The 27,115-nt window shown below is 33.6% G+C and overlaps 1 protein-coding gene across 2 annotated transcripts in view; it reads left to right on the top strand.

The window, feature by feature from the left end:
- PAPOLA (poly(A) polymerase alpha) overlaps nt 1–27,115 on the top strand; it is a 71,020-nt gene that overhangs the window by 30,230 nt on the left and 13,675 nt on the right. For both annotated transcript variants that reach the window (XM_004481320.4, XM_004481319.4), the window contains exons 12-19: nt 263–347; nt 5,686–5,739; nt 6,272–6,391; nt 7,733–7,842; nt 11,247–11,368; nt 15,243–15,385; nt 18,987–19,087; nt 19,305–19,525. In XM_004481320.4, the coding sequence (XP_004481377.1) occupies nt 263–347; nt 5,686–5,739; nt 6,272–6,391; nt 7,733–7,842; nt 11,247–11,368; nt 15,243–15,385; nt 18,987–19,087; nt 19,305–19,525 (956 nt within the window). The remainder of the gene's footprint in view (nt 1–262; nt 348–5,685; nt 5,740–6,271; nt 6,392–7,732; nt 7,843–11,246; nt 11,369–15,242; nt 15,386–18,986; nt 19,088–19,304; nt 19,526–27,115) is intronic.

The raw sequence follows: 27,115 nt of genomic DNA, 5'->3' as shown, positions 1-27,115 counted from the left end.
ACTGCTTCAGTTTTTAGAATTATAAGCATAGCATTTAAGAATAATGGTACTTACAGAAATCTAATAAATCCTCCAGCTTTTTTGAAAGAGTATGTATGTATGTAAGAATATACTCTGAAATCATAAAATCTTCTCTTTGTTAAAATTATGTGTGTTTTATTTATAGGATTATAGTGAATGCATGTGGTATGTTTTAAGAGTCTTTAAAATTCTAGATTGTTAGACTGAAGCATGCATATATTTTAATATGTTTTTAATTTAGGTCTTGCTATCACAGATGAAATTTTGCTGAGTAAGGCAGAGTGGTCCAAACTTTTTGAAGCTCCAAACTTCTTTCAAAAGTACAAGTATGTATTTTAAGGCATGTCGGACATGTTCCTCTCTTAAATGATAATGGTTTAATGCTAGACTAATGTAGCTTTGAATTTTCCTTTAGAATTTTCTTTCTTGTCACAAAGGATGTACTATTTTTAGTAAACCACTTATTTTTACTTTATCATGGTAATGTTTACCTCCTACAGTTTTGCTGCGTGATCTAACCTAATTCCTTCTACATTTGTAGCAACATCAATTCTTTTGACACGCATTAGTGATGACCAAGGCTCTTAAAATGCATATACTTTGGCAAGCAGGTGAACTGTTAAAAATCTCTAGTCAGTATCTTCCATCAAGAAACTAAGTATTTTCCACAAGTTTTGGAAAATTGTTTATGATTAAGACTATAACATAGACAAAGCTAATGTCAATATATAGCCAATTAAGTGTTTCCAGTAGTTAAAATACTCTATTGGCCTATCTTTTCCAAAACCCAGTGTTATAAAGCCCCTTCAGATATCTCTGCAAATAGTTTTCTTGGGATCTAAGTGGGTGTGGTATTTTTTAGTAATGGGTTAATACCTTAGTACAGGTTAAAAGCCGGATTAATTGTATTGGTTTTGATGAAAATTGTAAGTTATAATAAATATTATTTAAAAAAAAAAAACATGGACTTGCACTTTTATTTGCCCTCTGCTGAAAATTTACCAAAGTCCCACTTAAAATTTTTTTTAAACGTTTGAAACTTTCCTGACCATTTGATCTTGTGTTGGATTGTGTTTTGTAATAATCTAAGCAAGATTGCTTTATGCTATTTCCCCAATTAAAAACAAGAATGATGACCTTCATGATGTCTCTGTGTTTTGTTTCTGTATCTTTTGCATGAAAAAGTAATAATAGAGCCAGCATAATTGTTGTGTTCTGGGAGCACTGTGTTGTCAGTAAAAAATTTTAAATAGCATAACGTTGAATGCTCTTGTTTATTACTTATTCCCCATAAATTGTGTTTTCCATTTGGCAAAATAACTTTTTAAAAAATTTTTAAGCCAATGGTGAGGAAGTACCTCTGAACATTTAAAGTAATAAACATACACTGATGTTTTTTAATAAAACAGTAGAGAATTATATCAGTAGAAGAAAAAAGAAATTGGTCTTGTAGAAAAGTCTTTTAGGATTTCTAATTCCTGAGAATCAAAGATGGAGCTAGGCTCATTCTTTTTCCTGTGTCACTTTTTCATAGCAGGAAAATGAGCAGGTAGAATGAGGTTCTTGAAAAGTACCTTAAGTAGCTTCCTTCATATTAAGAAAGATTAATGTTGAAGTTGCAAAGACCTTAATAGTGCCATTTTACTTGAATGAGTTCACTATACTAGAATTTGAAGTTGCTTTTTTCTTCTGAACTTTGTGTAGTGTTTTTTTTGTCTTTTAAAAATTAAACTATACTTCTGTCTTTGCCAGATTGTACTTAAAAGCTCTTCTGTAGGTGGGTAAAAGACTATATTATACTTTGTAAAATGTGATTTAAACTATCTGTTGAATTCTGATATAAGCCAGTTTGTACAAGCCAGTCTGTTAGAAACTACTGTATTTAAACATAATATTAAATTTGAGAAAGTAGCAACAAATCAGCGAAATTATAGAAAATTTCAATTTTTACTGGGAGAACTGAAAATTGAAAACATGCCAGTGGTGGACTGAGTTTATAATAGGTTCTATTTATGTTTTCAGCTCTATTCGAAAGAATGTCCCACTTTGCTTACAATGACTATTATCATTAGGTTTTTGGAAGTATTCAGAAATTGGAATTTTTTTTTTTATAACACATCCGCATTTGAACTACCCCAAAGATTAGATACACAAATAAATCTGAAATCCTTAGTTTTCCCTTGAATTTAAGTTGGTTAAGTCTTACTTGAAGCATATCCTGAAAATACATTCGATATGTATAAAATGTAAAATTGTGTGCAAAATACCATTCATTCTTGGAAGGGAGGGTACTGTGGAGAAAATTTCATTTGTCTTAAAAAAGCAGACAAGTCATCTTCCAGAAATTGAAATATCAGCATTCCTTGAGAAAAAAATGGTAATGTTGTTTTGTGGAGTTTTAAATAATTGTAACAAAATTTTTTCATATTTCTCAGGATACTCATTTTAATATTTAAGTAGAAATAAAATAAATCATTATAAACATAGGGAACATGAAAACTAATTTCAGGCATCCCATTTCACTAGGAAACATGGAAGGAAATGTATTAGAGAAAAAACCCCAAAATGTTCCCTAAGGTAGAAGATTAATAAGTTATAATCAAGGTGTATGTGTAAAAAGTAATTTAGCCTTAAAGCATGTTTAAAAACTTTAATATTGTACTGTAACTTTTGTGCTGAGCTACTTAAAAGATAGAAGAATTGCCAGTACTTTTTGACAGAGCTAGACTTTTAGGTGTGCATATCTTGAGCTCAGTTCTACTGAGGTAAAATATTATTTCAATGAAACAGGCCTGAAAACCTAACTTATAGACTACTTCTTTAGTAAATAGCTAACAGATAATACAGCAACTAATTTATTTTATTTATTTATTTTTTGAGATAAAGGGGCCAGGGATTGAGCCGTGGACCTTGTAAGTGGAATCTGGCACTCAACCATTGAGCCACATTGGCTCCCCTGAGTGGGTTTTTTCGTTTGCTTGTTTGTCTTTGTTTTTAGGATGCACTGAGACCTCCCATGTGGGGAGCAGATGCTCAACCGCTTGAGCTATATCTACTCCCTAGACTCTTAGGAGTTTAAAAATAGGTTTTAATTTATTTGGGGTACATTTCCATAGTTATATTTTTTGATTATGATTATCTTTGAATTTGTGGAAAACTTAATGACAAAAGGAATTGCATTAAGACTTCAAAATGCCTTGTAAAGGCATTTGGGCATCTTAAGCCTGAAAGTCTTAAGTGGTAGTTCACAGAGTACCTTCTTGTGGGATTTACTTACGTTGAGCAAAGATCATTTTGAAGAATGATTATTCACTGATTATGTTTCAAAGGGTAATTAATGTCTTTTCTAGGGGTGCAGCCATAAAATGGAGTTTAAATTACTAATATTTATATTTGGTCCCTCTGCTTTTATAGGGATCTTAGGAATTGAATACATCGTTTGGTTTTTAAAACTTAACGTATGTTTTTTTTTTAGAAAGAATGAAGTTGGAATTTTGATTTTAATTTCTAGCTGGATAAGTCTTTTTTTGTAAGTTCATTGCTAATGGCTGAAATAAAATATTTGCACGTTACCTACTAATTACTGCACTTTATATTCCCCTTCAAATTTGCTTAAATATGACTGAGTAAAGGGCGTTTAGTCTCAGCATAAAATATACATTGGAATGATTTAGCATTTAACTATATGTGAACAAATGCCTTTGTGCATAAACAGTGTTCAGAGTAGGTATTTTTCCACCCTTGGATTTCATTTGGACCCAAAGTGAACAACTAAACTTTTTAACTGCAAACAAAATTATGTTCAAATGGATTGTTGTTGTTTTTTTTTTTTGCCTTCATAGGTTGAGCATATTGTGCATCATTTAAGCTTTTGTTGAATCCTGATAGGTCATCAGTGACGTTTCAGTAGTTTGGTAAAGGAGTGATATAGCAACTGAGGGACTTTCGTCCCTATATTAGGTGATCCCAGACAACTTTGTGTGTTTTGAGTTTTTGTTTGCATGCTTGCTTTTTATACTTGGCTGTCTCCTGTTGTTATACATTCATCAAAGAACTTCCATCTACCCCCTCCACCTTTTTTTAAAATAGTTGTCCATTTTAAACTCCCAGGGACCTGGAAAATGAGGTTACTGAGTTGATTAGGATTTTGATTTAAGAGGATTTAGGACTTTGAATGTGGGTTTTGGGGGTTCTTCTTTATGTAAAATGCATGACTTATTATTTGCTCAGAGGCCATCTCTTTGCTCTATATATTTGAATTGCTCCAGATAATGCTGAACAAATTAACTGATGAAGTATTGATCTGTATGCATTTGGGCTGGATTGTCACATTTATTTACATGTTTATACACATGCATAAATATATAAAAAACCTATTACCTTAGATTAATAATTCTTGAAGTTAACTCATTTGAGGTTCACATTTCATCTGTCAGTATGACAAATACTGTTATTCCATTTTAAAGATGAATGAGTCTTGCCTAGGGTTAAATGGCCCCAGAGTATCAGGACTAGTTTTCAAATGCTTTGGGAGCATAAATAGAAATCGAATGGACTGTTTAAGGAATTATTAAAATACAATAAAACTTGTCAAATCTTAGTGTCCCTTGCCTAAATGTTTTATTTTTCTTAACTTACTTGAACTAGAGTTATGAAGTTTTTTTTCCAGGTCAAGGTCAGAAACCTCACTTTAAAAATGTGTTAGAAGACATCATAAAAGTTTCAGTTATTTAGGAAAAGTAAAAGGAAAGTACTTCTGGTCATATACCCACTTTTCAAACCAGGATCTGTACTAGTTAATGATGTCCATTTCCTTTCGAGAGTTTCTGGTGAAAAGTTTGACTCCCGGCACTTGTAAAATGGATACTGTAGAAGTGTATATTTGGCTGAACTTTTTTTCCCCCCCCCCACTTTTTATTTTGTGGACTGAACTTTTTCAGTCTTAGCAAATTGATTTAGAGAAATAAGTTATATCCTTCGGTTTTAATAGCTTGTTTTAAAATTTTTAAAAATATTTGGTCACGATATTTTCTGAAATGAAAACTTTTCTTTTTCTCTAAAAAGGATTGAATTCTGTATAGAAATCAGTTTTTCACTCCCATGTGAGTGATGTCTGTTCCTTCATTTCATAGAAAGTTTTGTTATGTGAACCAAAAAAATTACTTATGTCAGTATTCACTTTAATTTTGCTACCTTTTAATTTGAATTTAAAAACATGCTGTATTTGATAATATTTTGAAGACATCAACATAATACCTATATTTAGTGATCACATTTTTGTGGCCAAAGCCCTGGTGTGTTGTTTCCATTAAAATTTTTTGTTTAAGTAGATTATTTTGAGTAGCAGCTCTTAGATTTTATACTTTTGAAGAGGTAAAGCACTCCACTGGAGTCATGGAACAAAACAGTCAGTTAATGTTTAGTGTTCTTAAGATGCTTTTTATTGTAATTATTCATAAGATCACTTTTTTCAGAAGAATGAAACCCTCCAATAATTTGAAACTTGTGGAATTTAGCTCATTTTTTATGTGTATATGGAGATTCCAAATCCCTACTAAATTTATTTTGATCTGTAACTGTAAAGACGCTTATTATATTATGGTTTTAATATCCAGCACAAAGCACGTAAATAAAATAAATAGCATGTTGTCTTTATCTTCAAAGGCATTATATTGTACTTCTAGCAAGTGCACCAACAGAAAAACAACACCTAGAATGGTGAGTATAATATTAGACCTCACGGAAAACCTTCAGAATGACTCAGATAACCACAGAACACAGTAGGAAATGGGAGGAAGTCCTTAAAATACCCAGTTTGGTTTGATTTGTTCGTAAATGAAACTACAACTTGAGATGGAAGTATAGGTATTAGAGGATCTTTATACAACTTAATTTTAATTTGCTTTATACAGGTACATGTAACATTTCTTAAATATACCTGAAGTGCTTTAAAAAAATGCTTGCTGGTTTTAAAAAAAATATTTGCAGAATTGTCTTTTGTGTCTGCTGGTTTGAATTAAATGTGGTTTGGTTCTCTTCCCTTTGTGGGAAAAAAAGTTGATTGTTTCACCTTACCATTTTTTGGTAGAGCCCCACAAGGCTTTGATTTTATCTGTCACATTCAGATAGTTAAACTGCCCACATGTATATGTTTAGGTTATTTGTGATCTTTATATTAACTGCTTTATGTAAACACATAATTTTTTAAGTTTGCCAAAACTTTCAATAATACTAAGTGACATTTGTTCAGGGTGGGCTTGGTGGAATCAAAGATTCGAATTCTGGTTGGAAGCTTAGAGAAGAATGAATTCATTACACTGGCTCATGTGAATCCCCAGTCATTTCCAGCACCCAAAGAAAATCCTGACAAGTAAGTCTTCTAATTCTCTCTCACCCTTTCAACTTTTACCCCCATACAAGGTTGTACTGATAATCTTTTGTATTTAGGATCATTATTCTTTTGTCAGATAGTTCAATACCTTACCTTGGAATTTCTAGACTAGGTTTTCCTGACAGCATGATGGAAGAGAAACACTGTTTTCTTGAGAAAAATGAGCACTGAAATATATTTACTCGGATAACAGTTTCTAATGATGAGATGCTTATTGACTAGAGTTCACATTCCAAGAATTTGTCCCAGAACTGCCTGTAGCATTACCTCTTAACATTCCTTTCTTCTCTGTTTTGTACAGTGTTTCCTGGAATAGTGCTATATCAAACATCAGTCTTTGCTTTTTATTTTAACTTTTTAAAAGGGGGAGCATACTCTGATTTTGACCTTCCAAAATGTCTGATTTGTGATGGATTCTGTAACATTTTGAGATTTGTTAATGAAGGCAGGCTCACTTTATCCTTTTAAGGATCTTTTATAGGTTAGTTGCTGGTTTGATTGTTGCCATATTATTACTTAATTTGAGACTTTACCTGTATTGCAATTGGAGGGTGAAGGGAGTATTAATAATGACAATGTTTTTCATTGTAAAAAGAAAACAGTATTAAACATTGAAAAATATAGGTGAAAGGATCACTTAAAGGGTCCTATCACTGTTGCTGGTCGAATAACTGTTGCTGGCATTCTGGTTTGTTTCTATATATATAGAATTTCTTTTTTAATCATGTAAAAATACTGTTACTTTTTAAAAAATAATTTATTTTGTGTGACTGCAATCTTAATAATACTGATGTTTCGGTACATATACCGTTAAATGTTCAAAAGTAGTTGAATCACAACTTTGTTATTATGCTCCAGTGAACTTTCTGTTAATGTGCTTTTTTATTAATTGAGTTTTAAAAGTTTAAGGAATATATATTTGAGTTCTAATTGATGTTTTGTACCTAGACTGGCTTTTTGTTTTGTTTCAGACTTCTCTAAAAAGTATTACTTTAATTTTCTTCATTAATTTGGATGTATTTTTTATTTCATTCCAATACCTCTGATGTTTTAGAATCCTCATTAAGAATATTGGCTATCAATCTACAGATAGTATATTTGCTCTGGAACTCTGATTGTTTATAAAGACTAGGAATATAGAAGACAAGTGGGGGAGGGGTGGAGTCTTTCAGTGAGTTTTGATGAAGAAGTTGGTTTAGAACTTTAGTTTGATTATACATTTGTTCTCAAGCATTTCCATATTCTTGATGTTGTCAGTCACATTGATAGCAATATTTTCATTAAATCCTTATAAACCACAGTAATACTCTTATTTTGCAGGGAAGAATTTCGTACAATGTGGGTGATTGGGTTAGTGTTTAAAAAAACAGAGAACTCTGAAAACCTCAGTGTTGATCTCACCTATGATATTCAGTCTTTCACAGATACAGGTATGTCTTCACTTCTGTAATCACAACAGTTGTGTACTTGCATATTTGAATTTGTCCTGATGTTCACCAGAGTGGTATTTGCAGTAACTGTTCATATTACTTGGGAATATTAAAACTTTGATCAAGATAATTTTAATGGTTTTGAATTAGTCACTACTTTCAGCAGTGTCCAGTATATAAATGATTTTTTCTCTGTTAGTGGTAGACTTTAAAATTGTAGAAAGTTTTAAATTTGATTTATCCACATTAATTCAGAAATTAGAAACAACCTGAATATATGGCTATCTTAAGAGAATTAGCTTGTTTCTAACTGCCTTAATAATCTTGACCCTTATAAATGGATGAAGCTGAACTTCTGATCACTTGGAAGACATTTACCCTGTGTATCAAATGTTTTTATCCTGAAATGTTAATTCATGGGCAGAGAGTAGGATGGTTTACCTTTCACATTGACCTGTACCCTGAAAAGTTTTTAGTACTTTTATCTAAAGAGCAAATGGTGTGGATATATTGACACATCTTTTAATGGAATGGTGGATATACGTAGGTACCACTGTACCTCCTCTTTAAGGATCATTTCTGTTGTCTTTCAAATATCTCCTCCCCATACCCACCCCAATTTTTGTAAGTATATATCAGCAATAGGCATTTTCAGCTCTCTGGCTAGGGGAAGCAGTTTTCCCCCAGAACTTTGAGGTCTAACATGAAAAATTTATATTTTGCCTATTCTTCAGAGAAAGAGGAAAAAATTGTTACAATTTGGTTGACTTTTTTAGTGTGAAATGTGATTTCTAGTTTGTAGAACTATAATGGATTAAAGAAATTCAGTAATGCTAGGTCTTGAAGTAGGAATTAGATTAAGTTTATATATATATATGTTTCAGTTAAAATCAGTCTCAGGTTTAGGTGCTGTGGTAAGATTCTTTCATTTAATTACAATATTGTAATGAAATCTGTTATGACTTAAAATTCTAAAAATCCATACTAATTAATACAAAGGCAAAATAAATGGAAAAGAATAAGTATTTCATTATGTAGTCAGGTATAACAGTAGAAAACATATAAGCCAGGTAATTGCATCTTAAGTAGACTTACTGGCAGTGTCACATCTGTGAATTCCAGTTGCTTGGAGGTGTTACAGTGATTCGGATACCATCAGTAGTGTTGCCATTGGTGGCATGATCAAAGTAAAAGTTTCAAATATAAGAAAGGTGATCTTTCTGCTCTACATGGTAGTTGCATTTCTGGAAATTTCAGATTAAAAATTCATTGTTTTTATGTAAAATTGAGTTATGTTCTTGGTTGAAATAATTTATACTTTGGTTTTTCATCTTTCAGAATGTAGGTAGAACATGAGATAATTTTTCATTGTGAGGAATTGTTTACATTTCAGCCTGTGTCCATTAACATTTTAGACTGTCCATTAACAGTTCTTTAAATCATTGTGACAAGACAAACCCCCATAGATTTCTAGGATATCATCTGGAAACTGAAACTATCTGCTGAGCACCACCAAAATGGATTTTTCCAAAGTAAAAATTCCCCTGTCAACCTAAACTATTCCTGAACTAACAAGTCATAGAGAGATATTTGTTTTGTATATTACATCCAAGTTGAGCTGTTTTTCAAAGAATATACTAAAGAACCATTAAGATTTTGAAAGAACTCTTAGGTACTCTAGGTAAGAAATATTTAGTAGTGTGCTGTATCTTGAAACATTTTAACAGAATACTATCTTAAGGTATTTTTAAATTTAAATAAATACAGCACTTTCAAAAATGAGCTTTTCATCTACCTCTTTCCCAACTTGTTTCTCTCCAGATCTTATTTGATTTCAATCATTGGCAACTATATCCTTCTAATTGTTCAAACTAGAAACCTTAGAGTCATCCTCGACTCCTCTTTTTCCCCTACTTCATATCAATCCGTTACCAAATCACATTGCCTCTGCTTTCAGAATGGTTTGAAATTCCTGCCCTTTTTTACTATTTCCAGTGCTCTCACCCTGGTGTAAGCCACTATCATTGCTCTGGTGGATTACTACCACTGCCATATATCTTCCCTATTCTCCCCTTTTCCTACCCTCAACCAGTGTCCAAAATGATCTTTTAAAACAAAATCATGTCTCTTAAAAGTTATAATGGCACCTCATACCACTTAGAATAAAAGTTCAAATCCTTACAGTGGTTTGCAAACCTCTACCTCTCTACCTGATCTGACCTTCCCCTTATGTCTTCTCTGTCCTCATCTCCTCTTTCAGATCCACAATCCTTTAACCGTATGTCTTGGGGCCAGAAAGGTAAAAAACTTCATCTAACTTATATTAGATAATGTACCTAGTGGAGCCTGGGGTATCATCAAATACAGTATTTCTTTAAGAGACACATTAAGCAAAAGGAAAAAGAATAGCTACCAATAGTTCAAATTAGGTTTTGTTGTCAGGTAAATTTCTGTGCCCAGTTTTGGAAAGCGCTTCTGTGTTTGGAGCTTTTAGGGTTTTAGAATTGGACATAAAGGATTATGACTCTCTACTTTGACCTCTTCCTGACTGGTCTTTTTGCTTTCTTGCTCAAACGTTCCAGGCATGTTCCCCACTCTTAGGACATTTTGTCCTTGATGTTTGCTGTTTCTGGAATGCTATTCCAGCAGATACCCTAAGCACTTCTTCCTTCAAAATGCCATCTCTTTTTAGATTGCACTCCCTGTCCTCTTCCTTACTCCTTTTTTCTCTGTAGAACATATTACCATCTGACTTATTTACTTATTTGATTTCTTTTCTGCTTATTACATTCTTTCCATTAGAATGTGGAGTCTTTGAGACTATTTGTGGTCTCTTGTTCACTGGTCTAGAACAGTGCTCAAAGAATATTTGTTGTATTAGTGAATGAGTGAATTTTTCTGTTTTGGTGCCCCAATGTATCTAAATTATTTGAATTTATTTATTTTTTGCATTTTCCTTTTGTTCCTGTGACTTCTTTTGTTTGTGCTGTTTCTATAATAGAAAATATGTCATCTCATCTTAAAATTTTATCTCACAGTCTCTAGAAAATCTATCTTTCAGGTATAGTTTAATGAGTTTGACTTTTATTTTGTTGCATGTGCTATGTACTTGGGTTAGAACTTCAAATTCTACTGGTACCACCAAAGAATATGGGTTTAAAAACCCTTTTTCTCTGATTCTGCAATTTCTTAAAGAGTTATGCTGGCAGATTTAATATTTTTTTTGTGCTTTTATTCCTAATGTACATCTTGTGGTAATAGCAATGAATGATGTGACCTGATAATTTTACAGATAGATAGTATTAATTGAAAATGGATCTCTATTTACAATAGCTTCTCCTAGATGAGTTTAACTGCTTTTATTAAAATGTTTCTATTTCTTTAACAATTTCCTAATTGTGTAGTTTATAGGCAAGCAATAAACAGCAAGATGTTTGAGGTGGATATGAAAATTGCTGCAATGCATGTAAAAAAAAAGCAACTCCATCAACTACTACCTAATCATGTGCTTCAGAAAAAGAAAAAGGTAAATTTAGAAAGTACTTACAGAAGCATTACTAACATAATGTTTTATGCATCCAGCTTACTATTTCAAAATCATAGCTCAGTTAGTAGTAAAAAGTCTTATTTGAAATAGATCACAACATTTTAAAACTCTCTTATATGGAGCAGCTAAATTGTGAAATCTTGGCTCCTTATCAGGTTTCTTATATACACTTGCTACAAACTTCAGAGAGTTTAGTGTTTTTGTGCTTTGTATCCGTACTTTACATAGAACAACCTGTATTCTCATTTAAAAGACTTGTGTTCTTATCCATTTAAAATCCCAAATTAATTTCTAATTTTCCCTTCAAAAGTAAACAATTCGTCAAATGATATGTGATAAAGTAACTTCTGTGGGAATTTTTAAATGAAAATGGCTTTTATTGGTGAATGTAAAAATTATGTATGTATATTATTTAAAAATTTAAAAATATTAAGTATAAAAATGATCACTGGTTGCCATCCCTGGGATTAACTACAGTTAATATTTTGCAGTACATGGTTCAACTTAGTTCTTGCTTTTGAATAACTTAGAACCATTTTCCCCTTATTTGGACTCATTTTAGAGGGCATATTGGAATTTTTAGTGCAGTAGCAGCATTTACATTTTTTTCTTTAAGTGGTTTTAGAAGTAGATGGCTTATTTCTTAATGGAATACTTAAATGAGCTTAGAATTGCATACATTAATATACTGAATTTTTAAAAGTTGCAGAAACATGTACCATATAGTTTACAAGTTCAAAACTTGTAAAACAATATTATTGTTTAGGGGAGAGTGTGAAAAAAATAAATATGTTAGAGAATGATCACCACCACATATAGGATAATGGTTAGTTTCCTAGAGTTGGGGTTGGTCGGGGGGGAGGGGAATAAAATGGATACACAGGGGGCTTTAAGTTGATAATGTTTGTTTCTTAAAACAGATTATATTATGGAATGAAAGCATTAAAGTTAAAGGGACAAGGGCACTGGTAGACTTCCTGGTTGAAATTCAGGTTCACGGCTTCCTCGCTGTGAGACTTGAGCAAGTTACATAATGAATGTCTGTTTTTCTTGATTTACCTTGTCTTTAAAATTGGGATAATATTTTTACCTGTCTCCTTACGTGTTTTGTGATCATCGAATGACTCAGTACATATAAAGCGTTAGACTAGTGCCTGACTCATAATAAATATTCATATTAGCTTCTGTTATCACGATTATCAGTCTTTAATAACTTAGGGGTAGGGAAACTTTTTTTTAAATTTAAGGTGCAATTTTAAAAAGCACACTTCCTTTTTAGAAGTAAAAGATTACATTTAAGCCTTTATGTATGTTTACCTTGTTAGTTTTTCTTTTGTAACTTAATGGTTTCATGAGTTAACTGGAATAACCTGGAAATGGACAAAAATCTGTTCTTTTCTCAAGTCATGGCATTTTAAACTTTTAGTCAAGTCAAACATTTTTCTTCTAATTACTGAGCATTATATTATTGATGGGCTTAAGCATTTGCCCTTAAATATGTATTTAATATAAACATTTTGTGTTCTCAGAAGTAAATGTAAATAATTAGATTATTATGTTCTTTAATGCTTAGCTTTCTATTTTATTAAAACAGCTATTTATAGCTGTGGTAATTAAATTTTCCTGAACCCTTGATTCAGATTGGCTTTTTAGATTCTTGCTGTTATTATTTAAATGGAATATTTGGTCAAGTTATGAGTAAAATAGCATTTTCTTGATTTTATAACCCACAAATCTCATGAATGTTTTCTTTGAACTCTCCTTAATTTAATAACCCCCCCCCCCTTTTTTTTTCAACTGTTAATGGCAATGTACTGCAGCAACCTTTTTCTGTATTTATTGCTCAGGCAGCCTATAGGAATGGTCTCTTTATTAGAAGAAACAGAGAGTTAAGAAACTTGCCCAAGATCTTGTAGATTCATTTCAGTTCAAGAGCTATGAATTGCATCTAGATCTGACTGCAAAGTGTGTGTTGTGACTTCTTAGTGTAGTATGTTTTGTCTTGTCTTTTATTAGAAAGCTTTGATAGATTATTTGTGACTATTTAACTTTGGGATCTTTTGCTACTAAATTTGGTATAGACACAGGGACCAAGCAGAATGACTTAATGTGTTTTGTGTTCAGACCAACCAGTTAAACCTCCACATCCACAGATTATCAGCAGTGGCCAGTTATCTCATAGGTATTGAGTACAATTCTTCTGTGAAGCATTTTATTATTAGAACAGATCCTTCTCAGGTGCAATGGAGAGTGAATGGTAGTATTTTCTGCATAAGAAAGGTGCTCATTTGGAATATTAGAAAATTTGTTTTATAGCTGGCTTTATAAGCAAATGGCATTACTCTCATGTCTTCCTTCTTCCAAATCTCATCTTCCCCATTTGGTCAATATTGATTTATGTACACAGGGATTTAGAATATCTTGTCATTTGGGAAACTGGAGAGCAGAGCATGTATGTATGGTGTATGGGTTTTTGTTAGTAGTGTAAATTATTTCCATTAAAGTAAGTGAACACTGAAGCTAAGTATTCTTAAGAAAATGAAACTGGAGGAAATCAACGTGATTAAAACTTGGAAAAAAATTTTTTTTCCTGCATGAAGTGTCTGCTTTTGAGTGCTTTGATTTCTGTGAAGACAGAACCAACATTAGGATTTATATATAGATAGTTGGTTAAATTTTCAGAAAATTATTTCTCCTTCTGTTTTCATAGGATAATTTACTCTATTAAATGTACCACATTAAAATTTTTAGGTTGCATTTAGAGCACCAGAAATCTCGCTTTTGAGAGAGGCTCAATTTATTGAAAGGTTCATTTATTTATTAGCACGTATTTGATATTTTTAAATATTTTGTTTTAAATTTTATTGATACATATTAATAAAGCATAACAATTCATCCAAAGTGTACAATCAGTGGTACTTGGCATAATCACATAGTTGTGCATTCATCACTTCAATCATTAGGAGAGCAAAGAGAGATAAGAGGTGAAGAAACTTACTGCCTTTTTTTTTTTTGGTCTGTTTTTTTATCATTGTTATTGAAATAATGAAAATACTTCAGTGGATTGAAGTGATATCTTTAATTAAATAATTTTTATGCTCCTTGTAGAATAATTAGAAATATCCTTTAAAAAAATCACTTTTAATCCCTCTATACAGTGATACTCATTTTAGTGTAGTGTTTATTGCTTAAGACTTCTTTCATATACACACACGTTATTGTTCTGATTAAATGTACATGTTTTCATACTGTAATGCTTTTCTTTTGTGTTTTTTTTTTGCTGTTTTTTTAATATACATTTTTTATTAGAGAACTTGAGCTAACAAAATAATCATGCATAATATGCAGAATTTCCACATGTCCCCTCTCTATACCAACACCCTACATTGTTGGTAACATTTGTTACAGATTATGAAAGAATATCATCAGACAGTTACACTAACTGTGTGTGGTCCATAGCTTACATTTTGTATATTTTTCCATGCACCCCCTATTATTAGCACCATGTATTAGTATTATACATTCGATATAGTTCATGAGAGAATACTCACATATTTGTACTGTTATGCTTTTTAAAATTACATTGTGTCTCACAGTCAATGTGTACATTTAGTGTAGAATTCCTTACTGCTTTTTCCTCCTAGGTAAGAACTAGAGTTAAGTCGAAGACCTCTCCGAAGTCAGGAAATATGTGACTCCCAGATCTTTGCTTTTTTCAATCAACATGGCACTTCTGATTTTCATTAAGTTACTGTTTTGTGCTTTTTAATAGAAGTATGTATCAGTAAAAATTACTCAGGTTTCAATGATCTGAGTGAAATACATATTTGATTAACTATTTCATTGATTGCAGCATTCTTCAGAAGGTGTCAAATTGACAGCCCTGAATGACAGCAGCCTCGACTTGTCTGTTGACAGTGATAACAGCATGTCTGTGCCTTCACCTACTAGTGCTCTGAAGACCAGTCCATTGAATAGTTCTGGCAGCTCTCAGGGGTAAGATGAAAAAAGGGAAACTGAAGCTGAATGGCTATTTGCTAATAAACATTTTCTCTTGCTGCTGTTAAAAGTCATTATCTAGCATGTTATTTTTATCCATTATTTTAATTTTTTTAAGCAGCAGTTTGGTGTTTGATTCTTAGTTTTTGGAAAAGTAGTAACTTGTTTTTGTCATAATGTGTCATACTCATATTCCATTTTTGAAACTGTGATGGGTCTTGATTCAGATATGATTGAATGTTAGTGTCATAACCCTTCCAATTTCATGACTGGAGACGCTTCCTGCCCATAGGGAACTGTACTGTGTGCTGAGAAAACAGAGACAGACAAACCACTTCTCTCTCGAGCTGCTCGTACCTGCGTTGCAGGGGAGCATATCTGTGAAAGTATTAGGGATCTTTAAAGAAGGTGAAGATCTGTGTGGGTTGGTTTTATTTTAGAGAAACCATTTTTTAGAAGAATTAAAGTATCTCTTAGAATATTCAGAGTTCTTGAATGGTTTTTATGAATGCAGTGCATGCTTTTGGGGGTAAAATATAGAACACAAGAAACCATATTCACATTTACTTCTGTAACTCTTGATAGTGTTTCCTTCCAATTTTTTTTTACTTATTTCCTTGTACTTTTTTTTTTTAAATGAAAGCAGTTTTATTCACACTGTACAGTCTACCCAAAGTGTACAATCAATGGCTCTCAGTATAATCAGAGTTGTGCATTCATCATTACAATCAATTTTAGAAGTTTTCATTGTTCCAAACATAAAAACAAACAATAAGCCTTACTGTTTACGCACCTGTCATTGACCATTAGTATTGATAAAATTGATGAAGAAATGATAATATACCGTTAACTATAGTTAAAAATTTGCATTAGTTGTATTTTTTCCTGTATAACAACCCTAATATTAGCACCATGTAATAGTGACAAATACTTGTTATAGTTCACAAAAGAACATTTTAAAATTTGTACTATTACCCTATCATCATCTGCAGCAGGATTCACTATGTTAGTCCCATGTTTCATCCTCTAGCTTTCCTTCTTGTGACATACAAAACCCTAAACTTCCTTTTCCACCAGTCACATGCACAATTCACTTGTCTTAATTACCCTCACAATAATATGCTACAAACACCGCTATTCATTTTTAAACATTTCTTTTATTCATTTGGAAAATTTCTCTTATTCATTTGGAAAAAACAGATGGCTAAAAATCCCATGAAAAGAACTCAGCAGCCTTCCTGTTTTAAACTTAGTATGATGGTTATACTGGTTTGTTCATTTTGTTAATTAAAAAGGTGACACTTAAGCATTTTCTGAAAGTGCATGTTACATTTCAACTTTCAAAAGGGGAGTTTTATAATTTGGAGTAGCAGTTAAAGTAGAACCTATGCCAGAGTCGCAGAGTGAGGATGATTCTTTGAATGATTGTATAATAGAAGATAGTAGTGGATGGGTTTCAGTTTTCTTTGGACCTGTGTGCATGATGTGTTTTTTAGGCTAATCACACATGTGAACACGTCCTTTAAATCTATTTTTAAGAAGTTTAAAAAAGATTGCCAGTTTGTAGAGCATTAACTTCTAGATTTATTTTTAATGGGTAGTTTTTATTTTGTTTTGTGTTTGGGTAAAGAAACAGACATTTTAATAAGAGTTTGGGAATTTGTAAAAGCCCTTGTGTGCTTGTGAGTTTTTGTACATGTGCATAAATTGTGTACATACTAAGTAATTTCACAAATTTGGTCTCCATTTTTTGAAGTAATGTTAAATGACTTGTTTTGGTTGTGTAATATTTGTTCAAAAAATATTCTGTATTTATTAAATACTAAAACACTTAATTTTTAAATTTTTTTAATTTTTAAAGATTTATTTTATTTATTTCTCTCCCCTTGCCCCCACAGTTGTCTGTTCTCTGTGTCCATTTGCTGCGTGTTCTTCTTTTTCTGCTTCTGTTGTTGTCAGCGGCATGGGAATCTGTGTCTCTTTTTGTTGCGTCACCTTGCGTCAGTTCTCTGTGTGTGCAGTGCCATTCTTGGGCAGGCTGCACTTTCTTTCGTGCTGGGCGGCTCTCCTTTACAGGGCGCATTCCTTGCACATGGGGCTTCCCTATGCGGGAGCACCCCTGCGTGGCCCGGCACTCCTTGTGCGCATCAGCACTGCGTGTGGGCCAGCTCCACACGGGTCAAGGAGGCCCAGGGTTTGAACCGTGGACCTCCCATGTGGTATGTGGACGCCCTATCCATTGGGACAAGTCCGCTTCCCCTAAAACACTTTAAATGAGTTTACTGAGATGACAGAAGGGTGTGGAATCCCAAACAGGAGGAATTGGGTTTTGATAGGAATGAGGAGTAATTCATTGCTGTAGTAAAGCGGGAGGTGGGAGCTAGTGATATATGTAGATTGAGCCTTTTATAGTGAGGTTTTTTGATAATATTCCTGGTTGATGGCTTTGGTTGTTTGTGAAGAAGGTAGTAAGGTCATCTCCTGAGATTAGCATGTAAACACAGGAGAAGGTGGGGGAGAGAGGATTTATAGCAACTTATTTTTAAATAAAATATTTTATTGTCACTTAAGAGTCCTTGTTTTTTTTCTGGGTCTGTGGATGGGCTTTTAGTGTTTCATGAAACTTATATTTATTTATTTTTATGTAGAAATTTATTTCTGTTTACTTGTTACTAGCTTTTTATAGGGTTTTGTTTTTGAAGGTTTTTTTTGTTTTTAGGATGCACCAGGAACTGAACCTGGGACCTCCCATGTGGGAAACGGTTGCTCAACTACCTGAGCCACATCCACTCCTTCTATAGAGTTTTTTTTTTTTTTTAAATTTATTTATTTAATTCCCCCCCTCCCCCGGTTGTCTGTTCTCTGTGTCTGTTTGCTGCGTCTTGTTTCTTTGTCCACTTCTGTTGTCGTCAGTGGCATGGGAAGTGTGGGCGGCGCCATTCCTGGGCAGACTGCACTTTCTTTCGCCCTGGGTGGTTCTCCTTACGGAGCGCACTCCTTGTGCGTGGGGCTCCCCTATGCGGGGACACCCCTTCGTGGCAGGGCGCTCCTTGCGCGCATCAGCACTGCGCATGGGCCAGCTCCACACGGGTCAAGGAGGCCCGGGGCTTGAACCGCGGACCTCCCATGTGGTAGACGGACGCCCTAACCACTGGGCCAAGTCCATTTCCCTCTATAGAGTTTTTAATACCTGAAATCAGTTTAGAAGTGTGCCTTCCAGTATTGTAGTTCCTAGCCACATGTGGCAGTTTAAATTTAAATTAATTAATATTAAATAAAATTAAATCAGTTCTTTACTACTCATGTTTTAAATGCATAGTAGCTACATCTGGTTAGTACACCATATTGGAGAGTGCAAATAAAGGCTATGTCTGTCATCACAAAGATCTGTTTGTCAGCACTGCTTCAGAATACGTGCTTTGGATTGTTGGTTATATATTACTGTTAAGCAGAGACAGTACTGAAGTATATGTGTAGGAAGTAAGACAAAAGAATCATTTACTTTTTAAGGAAATAACTTTTTCATGATTTGAATTTTGTTATTGCATTTTATTTTACACTTATTTTCTTATCTGCTTTTTAAAACTAATTTTTTTAGCAGAAACAGTCCTGCTCCAGCTGTAACAGCAGCATCTGTGACCAACATACAAGCTACTGATGTTTCTGTGCCACAAGTAAATTCCAGTGAAAGCTCAGGGGGTAAGAAAATTGATTTGCCAGGTTTGCATATATTAATGTTATTGGGTTTTAGTTTGAAAAATGACTTTGTTGATGAAGTAGTTTGGGTTTAGTTTTTTTTAAAATGCCATTTTATTCACATTTAAAGTTATCTCAAATAAATTAACATGATTTTTAAAAAATTCATGTGCTTGTTAACATGATTAATATTTTTAAAATTTATATGCTTGCTACTTAGGTACATCGAGTGAAAGCATTCCTCAAACTGCCACACAACCAGCCATTTCTCCACCACCAAAGCCTACGGTCTCCAGAGTTGTTTCTTCAACACGTCTGGTAAACCAGCCACCTAGACCTTCAGGAAATGCAGCAACAAAAATACCTACTCCTATAGTAGGAGTCAAGAGGACATCCTCACCTCATAAAGAAGAAAGTCCCAAGAAAACCAAAACAGAAGAGGTATATATGTAATATATTAGCCATGAATATCAGCTTGCCTATCTTCAGTTCTAGTGGAAGAAAATATTTAGTGAGGCAAATTGAGAAAGCTTTCAGAAAAATTTCAAGTATATCCATAGTAATTTTTAGCATAGTTTTCTCTTCTCTCTTTGGTACTTACCTTCCAACTCCTCTCAAACTACCTCTTCCATAAAGTCGTACCTTTCATTCAAACCTGGAAAGCATGTTTAGTCTGTAACACAGTTTAGCCAGGAATTATATGTCATTTTAATTTATTCTCTCATGATCATATCTTTTTTTCCTAACAAATCAGTTTTATTGATACATATTAGTAAAGCATACAGTCCATCTGAAGTGTACAATTAGTGGTAATCAGCATAATCACATAGTTATGCATTTCGTCATGTCAGTCGTTATTAGAGCATTTTCACTATTTCAGTAATAACAAAGACAAAAAATTCATCACCTTTCAATCTCTATGCTTCCCTTGCTGTATATAGCTGATATTTCTGGCTGTTCTTGCTTATTTATTGGTCTGTTTATTTTAAAGCAGTTTTATTGAGATTTTCTTTCTGGAGTAATGCAGTTCTAAAATATGTTGTTGACAACATTGTGATTATACTAAAAGCCTTTGATTATATACTTTGGATCAGTTGTATGGTATACAGTCTTTCGTGATTACTGATTCTTTCATTCCTCGTTTTGACAGAGTTCTTTTCGTGATTCCCTTTAGTTTTGGAGTTTTAGCATTGTACTTGATATTCCAATGTCCATCCATAGGTTCTCAGGTAATTCTTACTGGGTGACTGAATGAATTTGCAAAATGAGTAGAGTTTTGGAACTTGGAGTGATTATTTGCTCCAATTCTTGAGGACATTTTATAGCAATACTTTAACTTTTTATAGTAATTGGTTTACCTTGTCACATCGTCTCAGTTTTAGGTAACTTAGTAAAAGCTCACATTGATTTTGGTGTGAGTCTTAAAATATTAATAGTTTTGTTACCCAGTCTTATGCTCCCTGGAGTCATGCTCATGCTGTTTTTTTATTTATGAGACATTTACCATTATCTCAGCAATCATAGTCCAAAAGCAGCAATGCTGTTTTGAATTCTAGCAGCACATTTGTTGTTTAGAAAATTATTACCCCAGAGTTGCTTTAGGATGGAAAATAAGTATCTGGACTTCTCATGGAGTCCATTTTAAGTGTTTTGATTTGTAATGGTGGGAATTTATTTGACTCTCATTTATATTTTCCCTAATTTATTCTGAAGCCCTTTTGTTTTACAGATTTTGGGAAAAGCTGCTATTAACTAAAAAGAAATAATTAGATGAATTTGTCATTCTTATGATGCTAAATAAGAATTAAAAGTGGATATGGGGGGAGCTGATGTGGCTCAAGTTGTTGAATGCCTGCTTCCATGTATGAGGTCCCAAGTTTGATCCCTAGACCGCCTTTAAAAAAATGGTTATAGCGTTTTGTTTCTTGTAAAATGTATTCTGAAAACGCATCTCTGTGTTCATGTGTTTGTGTGTTAATTCTCTGGCCAGTGATGATTTTTTTTCTCTTTAGATTTATTTTTATTTATTTCTCTCCCCTTCCCCACCCCACCCCACCCCACCCCAGTTGTCTGCTCTCTGTGTCCATTTGCTGCATGTTCTTCTGTGGGAATCTGTGTCTCTTTTTGTTGTGTCATCTTGCTACGTCAGCTCTCCGTGTGGGCGTGGCACCATTCCTGGGCAGGCTGCACTTTTTTCAATCTGGGCAGCTCTCCTTATGGGGTGCACTTCTTGTGCGTGGGGCTCCCCTACGTGTGGGACACCCCTGCGTGGCATGATACTCCTTGAGTGTGTGAGCACTGCGCGTGGGCCAGCTCATCACACAGGACAGGAAGCCCTGGATTTGAACTTTAGACCTCCCATGTGGTAGGCGGATGCCCTATCCATTGGGGCAAATCCGCTTTCCTGGCCAGTGATTCTTAACCTTGGTTGTATAGCATTATCACTTTATTTTCTCTCTGTTTTTCTGTCTTTGCTGTCTCTCTTGCTTTTTTCCCATTCATTTATAGATTTTGGGGCCTCTGTCTGATACAATGAATCAGAGACTTCAGGGATTAGGCCAAGGAATCTCCTTATTCACAGTCCTGCTGCTACAAGTCTGTTGTGCAGCCACATAAGAGACTATTATTAGCTTCACTGTAATTCCACATGTATATATATATATTTGTTTTAAGTTGTCAGAGCATTTCAGAATTCACATTTCCTTTTTACCTTGGTAAAGTATTTGTAAGCATAACACTAAGCTATCAACCTTTGGTTTCCTTCATGTCACAAATGTCTCCCTAAAAACTCTGACTATATAAATGTATACCAGCATGAGGTTTGTAATTTTGTTTGTATTCACCTCGGTAGAATAACGCTAATGTTTCTATTCTGGTTTAGAGAAGAAACAGGAATATAGAATTTTATACTTAGTATGGAAAATGCTAAAGTAAACAATCATTTAATAAACCCATGTGTACATCACATAGCTTCGGTGATTGTATATTCTTTTTATCTTTATTTTTCTTAGAGAAGTGGAAGGTTTATAGAAAAGTCACTCAGAAAATGTAGACTTCCAGTGTACCTGTCCTCACACACACCATTTTCCCTAATATTAACACTGCCTTAGTATGTTACCTTTATTACATTAGGGCTCATTCACTCTTTGTGTTGTTCAGTCCTATGGGTTTTCATATTTGAATTTGCATTTTTTTCTTTAAGCAGTTTTACTGAGATATATTCATTTACCGTACAATCTATCCAAAATGTTGAATCAATGGTTTTTAATGTAAGCACAATGTTGTGCATTGATTATCACCACAAAATTTCATTACACTAAAAAGAAAACCTCTACACCCCTTAGTATGCCTACTCCAGCCCTACATAACAAGTAGTCTGACTTCATTTTTATAAATTTATTTATATCTACATTTTATATAAATGGAATCACACAGTGTGTGGTACTTTGTGTCTGGTTTCTTTCACTTAGCATAATATTTTTGTCTGATATTAACATTTTGTGCTATTAACATACATTTGTTCAAATCAAAGAAGAGCAATCTTATTTATGTGGTTTTACACCCTCACCCATACTGTTTTCCCTAATATTAACACTGTGCCTTAGTATGTTACCTTTATTACATTAGGGTTCACTCTTTGGGTTATTCATCCTGTGGTTTTTCATATTTGAATTTGCTCCTTATAATTAATTTTCCATATTGGTGAGATCATATAATATTTGACCTTTTGTGTCTGACTATTTTACTCAACATGATGTCTTCAAGGTTCATAGAACTTCATTCCTTTTTACAGCTGAATAATATTCCATTGTATGTATATACCACATTTTCTTTATCCATTCATCTGTTGATAGATACTTGGGTTGCATGCATCCTTTGACAGTTTTAAAGAATACTGTAAATATCTATTCAGTTCCCAACTTTTCATTATTTTGAGTGTATGTATATAGGTGGGATTGCTGGATCATAGGATATTTCTTTCCTATCCCTTAACTTTCTGAGGGACCGCCAAAGAATTTTCCACAGTGACAACACCATTTTACATTCCTACCAACAATAAACAAGTGTTGCTATTCTCCACGTTCTCTCTAGCAGTTGTTGATATTGTTATTATTTTAATATTAACCATTCTAGTGGGTGTGAAATGGTATCTTGTGGTTTTGGTTTGCATTTTCATAGTGGCTAATGATTTTGATTATCTTTTCATGTGCTTTTTGGCCATTCATATATCTTCTTTGCAGAAATGCCATTGAAGACTTTTGCCATATTTGTAAAAAGCTATTTTTTATCTTTATTTTGGAATAATTTCAAATTTATGAGACAGTTGCAAAAATAAAACAAACCCCATATAGAGAATTTCAGCATAACCCCATCACCCCCAGATACCCTGATCCATTAATTGCCAACTTAGCCATATTATTCTATCTTCTTTCCCTCCTTCCCTCCCTCCCCCTCTTTTCCCCTGCTTCCCCTTTTTCCTTCTTCCCTCCCTCCCTTGCCTGCCTTTCTGATGTCTTCTGAACATTTTGATAGTAAGTTGCACACCTCTTCCTCCTTGAACGTGTAATACTTCCATGTATCAAGGATGGTCACTTACGTAGTCACCTTAAAAAGTGCACTTATCCAGTTTAAGAAATTTAACATTGACAAAGCTTACGTATTCTAAATTCCAATTTTTTCTTATGACCCAATGATGTCTTTTTAAGCCTTTTTTCCTCCTTTCTTAGATGTCATCCAGTAACACATTGAATGTGTCATTACCTCTTTAGACAAATCTGGGTTTTTTCCTATTTGTTTAATTGTGGAAGCATATATACACCATAAATTTATTATCCCAGTCCCTCCCAAGCACAATTCAGTGGGATTTATCTCACTTATTTGAATTTATCAATAACTTACCACCGTTCTTTGCTATAACATTCTCTACCCTGAACAGAAACCCTATATTCATTTTCAGTTAACTCCCCATTGCCCTTGACCCCCCCATACCTGGTAACCTCTACTCTACTTTTTTCTCTTATGAGTACATATTCTTTCATGTTTTCTTTTTGATTGTTGTGTGTCTGAAATATAACATCCTAAGTCTGTTACAATCTAGTTTTATACCACCTAAACAACTTCATTTAGCATACTAAAACTATGTTCCTGTACCTCTACATGACCCCTCCTTTATTTCTTGTCACAATTAACATATTTTAGATTGAGTTTGGAGTCATTGATAGCCTTACATTTTATGCATTTGCCCTTAAGAACATATAGGAAGTAAAAAACAGTTTCAAACCTGCAGACCTTTAACTGTTTTTTGGAGCTTTTGGAAGGAAGGTTCTGCCACTTCTTTCTGGTTGTTCAAACCTTCTGAGGTGGGCAAAGCCTTGTTTCATCTTATTCTGCCATCTTGATTAAGAGAGGCCCTATATTTTTTAATTGAGTTATTTGTCCTTTCGTTGTTGAGTTGTAGCATTGCTTTATTCTGTAGATGAAAACCAGAAATCTGATGAGAGTTTAAATATTTTCTGCCATTCTGTAAGTTGTCTTTTATTTTCATCATGTAGTCCTTGGATGCAGAAAAGTCTTTAATTTTGATGAAATTTTAAATTTATTTTTTAACAAATCAATTTTACTAATACTATTATAATATTAGCATGCATTTTTTCAGTTTCAAAAAAACCCCAGTCATATATGCAGTATTACCCAAAGTCAAATTTCACTTGAACTTTCATTGTGCTATACAGTCCCATATACATTTTTTAACTTTCCTTCTAGTAATATACATGACCTTAGACTTTCCCTTTCAATCATTGTCATACCTGTATAATAACATGTTGCTCTTGCCTTTGGTGCAAAGTCTTTGAAACCATTGCCTAATGTAAGGTCCTGAAGATGCTTCCCTATGTTTTCTTCTCAGAGTTTGATAGTTTTGATTTTTATATTAAGCTCCTTGGTAAGTTGAAGTTAATTTTTCTATTTGGAATATGGTAGAGGGTCTACCTTCCTTCTTTTGCTTATGGATAACCAACTTTTTCAATACTATTTGATGAAGAGACTATTCTTTTTCCATTGAGTGGACTTTGCATGCTCGCCACATATCAGTTGGCCACAGATGAGAGGGCTTATTTCTGAATTCCCAGTTTGATTCCATTGGTCTTTATGTCTGTCCTTGTGCCAGCATGATGCTCCTTTTGACCACTGTGGCTTAGTAATGTTCTTTAAAGTCAGAAAGTGTGAGTCCTCCAACTTCATTCTTCTTTTTCAAGATGTTTTTGGCTATTCCAGGCTCTTTTTCCTTCCAAATAAATCACATACTTGACTTTTCTATTTTTGCAAAGTGGGCTGTTGGAGTTTTGATTTGGATTGCATTGCAATATTTAGTTTTCCAATCCATGAACACGAATGTCCTCCCATTTATTTCAGTCTTTTAGCATTGTTTTGTTGTTTTCAGTGTACAAGACCTTTATATCCTTGGTTAAATTTACTCCTGGATATTTGATTCCTTTAGTTGCTATTGTAAATTAAATGTTTTTCTTTATTTCCTCCTCAGATTGCTCATTACTAGTGTATAGAAACACTGATTTTTTTGTGCTGATCTTGTGTCTTGCCACTTTTCTGAACTCATTTATTAGCTCTAGTAGCTTTGTTGTAGATTTTTTGGGCCTTCCTGTATAGGTTCATAAGTTTTACCTTTTCTTTTCCAATGTTAATGCCTTTTATTTCCTTTTCTTGCCTAACTGTTCTAGCTAGAACTTCTAGCACAATGTTGAATAGCAGTGGTGACATTGGGCATCCTTGTCTTTTTCTCAATCTCAGCAGGAAAGCTTTCAGTCTTTCACCATTGAATATGATATTAGCTGTGGGTTTTTTATATATGCATGTAATCATGTTGAGGAAGTTTCCTTCTATTCCTATCTTTTGCAGTTTTTTAAATCAAGAAAGAACACTGGATTTTGTCAAATGCCTTCTCTGTGTCAGTTGAGGTTGTTTTTTTTCCCCTTGGATTTGTTAATTACATTATTTCATTTTCTTGTATTGAGCCATCTTTTCATACTTGGAATGAAAACCACTCTATCATGGTTTATAAATCTTTTAATGTGCTGGTTAGATTCAATTTTCAAGTTTTTTGTTTTTGTTTTTTTCTTAAGGAGGTACTGGGAATTGAACCCAGGACCTCATACATGGGAAACAGACAAGCAGCCACTGAGCTATACCCACTCTCCAATGAGGGTTGGTTTTTCATTTTTTTGTTTAGGAGGTACGAGGACTCAAACCCAGGACCTTGTACATGGGATACAGGCCCTCAACCACTTGAGCTATATCCACTCCCCAAATTATCAAGTATTTTGTTGAGGATTTTTGTATCTATAGTAATTAGAGAAATTAGTCTGCAGTCTTCTTTTCTTGTAGTATCTTTATCTGGCTTTGGTATTAGTGTGATGTAGGCTTCATAGAATGAATAGGAAGTGTTTCCTCCTCTTCAGTTTTTTGGAAGAGTTTGAGCAGGATTGGTATTAATTTTACTTGGAATGATTGGTAGAATTCACCTGTGAAGTCATCTGACCCTGGGCTTTCCTTTCTTGGGAGGTTTTTGATGACTGATTCAGTCTCTTTAATAGGTATGTTGAGGTCCTCTGTTTATATCTTATAGAGTCAGTGTGTCAGGTGTTTGTGTGTTCAAGGAATGTGTTTATTTCCCCTTAAGTTGTCAATTTATTGGCATACACTTGTTCATAGACTCCTTTTATGAACTTCTTTATTTCTGTGGGGTCAGTAGTAATGTTTCCCCTCATTTCTGGTTTTATTTATTTGCATATTCTCTTTTTTTCAGTTTAGCTAAGGGTTTGTCAATTTTATTGATCTTCTTAACCAACTTTTGGTTATGTTAATTCTCATTTTTTCATTTTCAGTTTCATTTATTTCTGCTCTAATTTTTATTATTTCTTCCCTTCTGCTTGCTTTGGGATTAGTTTGCTCTTCTTTTTCTAGTACTTCCAGGTGTGAAATTAAGTTTTGATTTTAGCTTTTCTTTCTTTCTTTTTT

Source organism: Dasypus novemcinctus, chromosome 3 (genome assembly GCF_030445035.2).
Source record: "Dasypus novemcinctus isolate mDasNov1 chromosome 3, mDasNov1.1.hap2, whole genome shotgun sequence".
NCBI lineage: Eukaryota > Metazoa > Chordata > Mammalia > Cingulata > Dasypodidae > Dasypus > Dasypus novemcinctus.
This window is presented reverse-complemented; position numbering and strand designations above follow the sequence as displayed.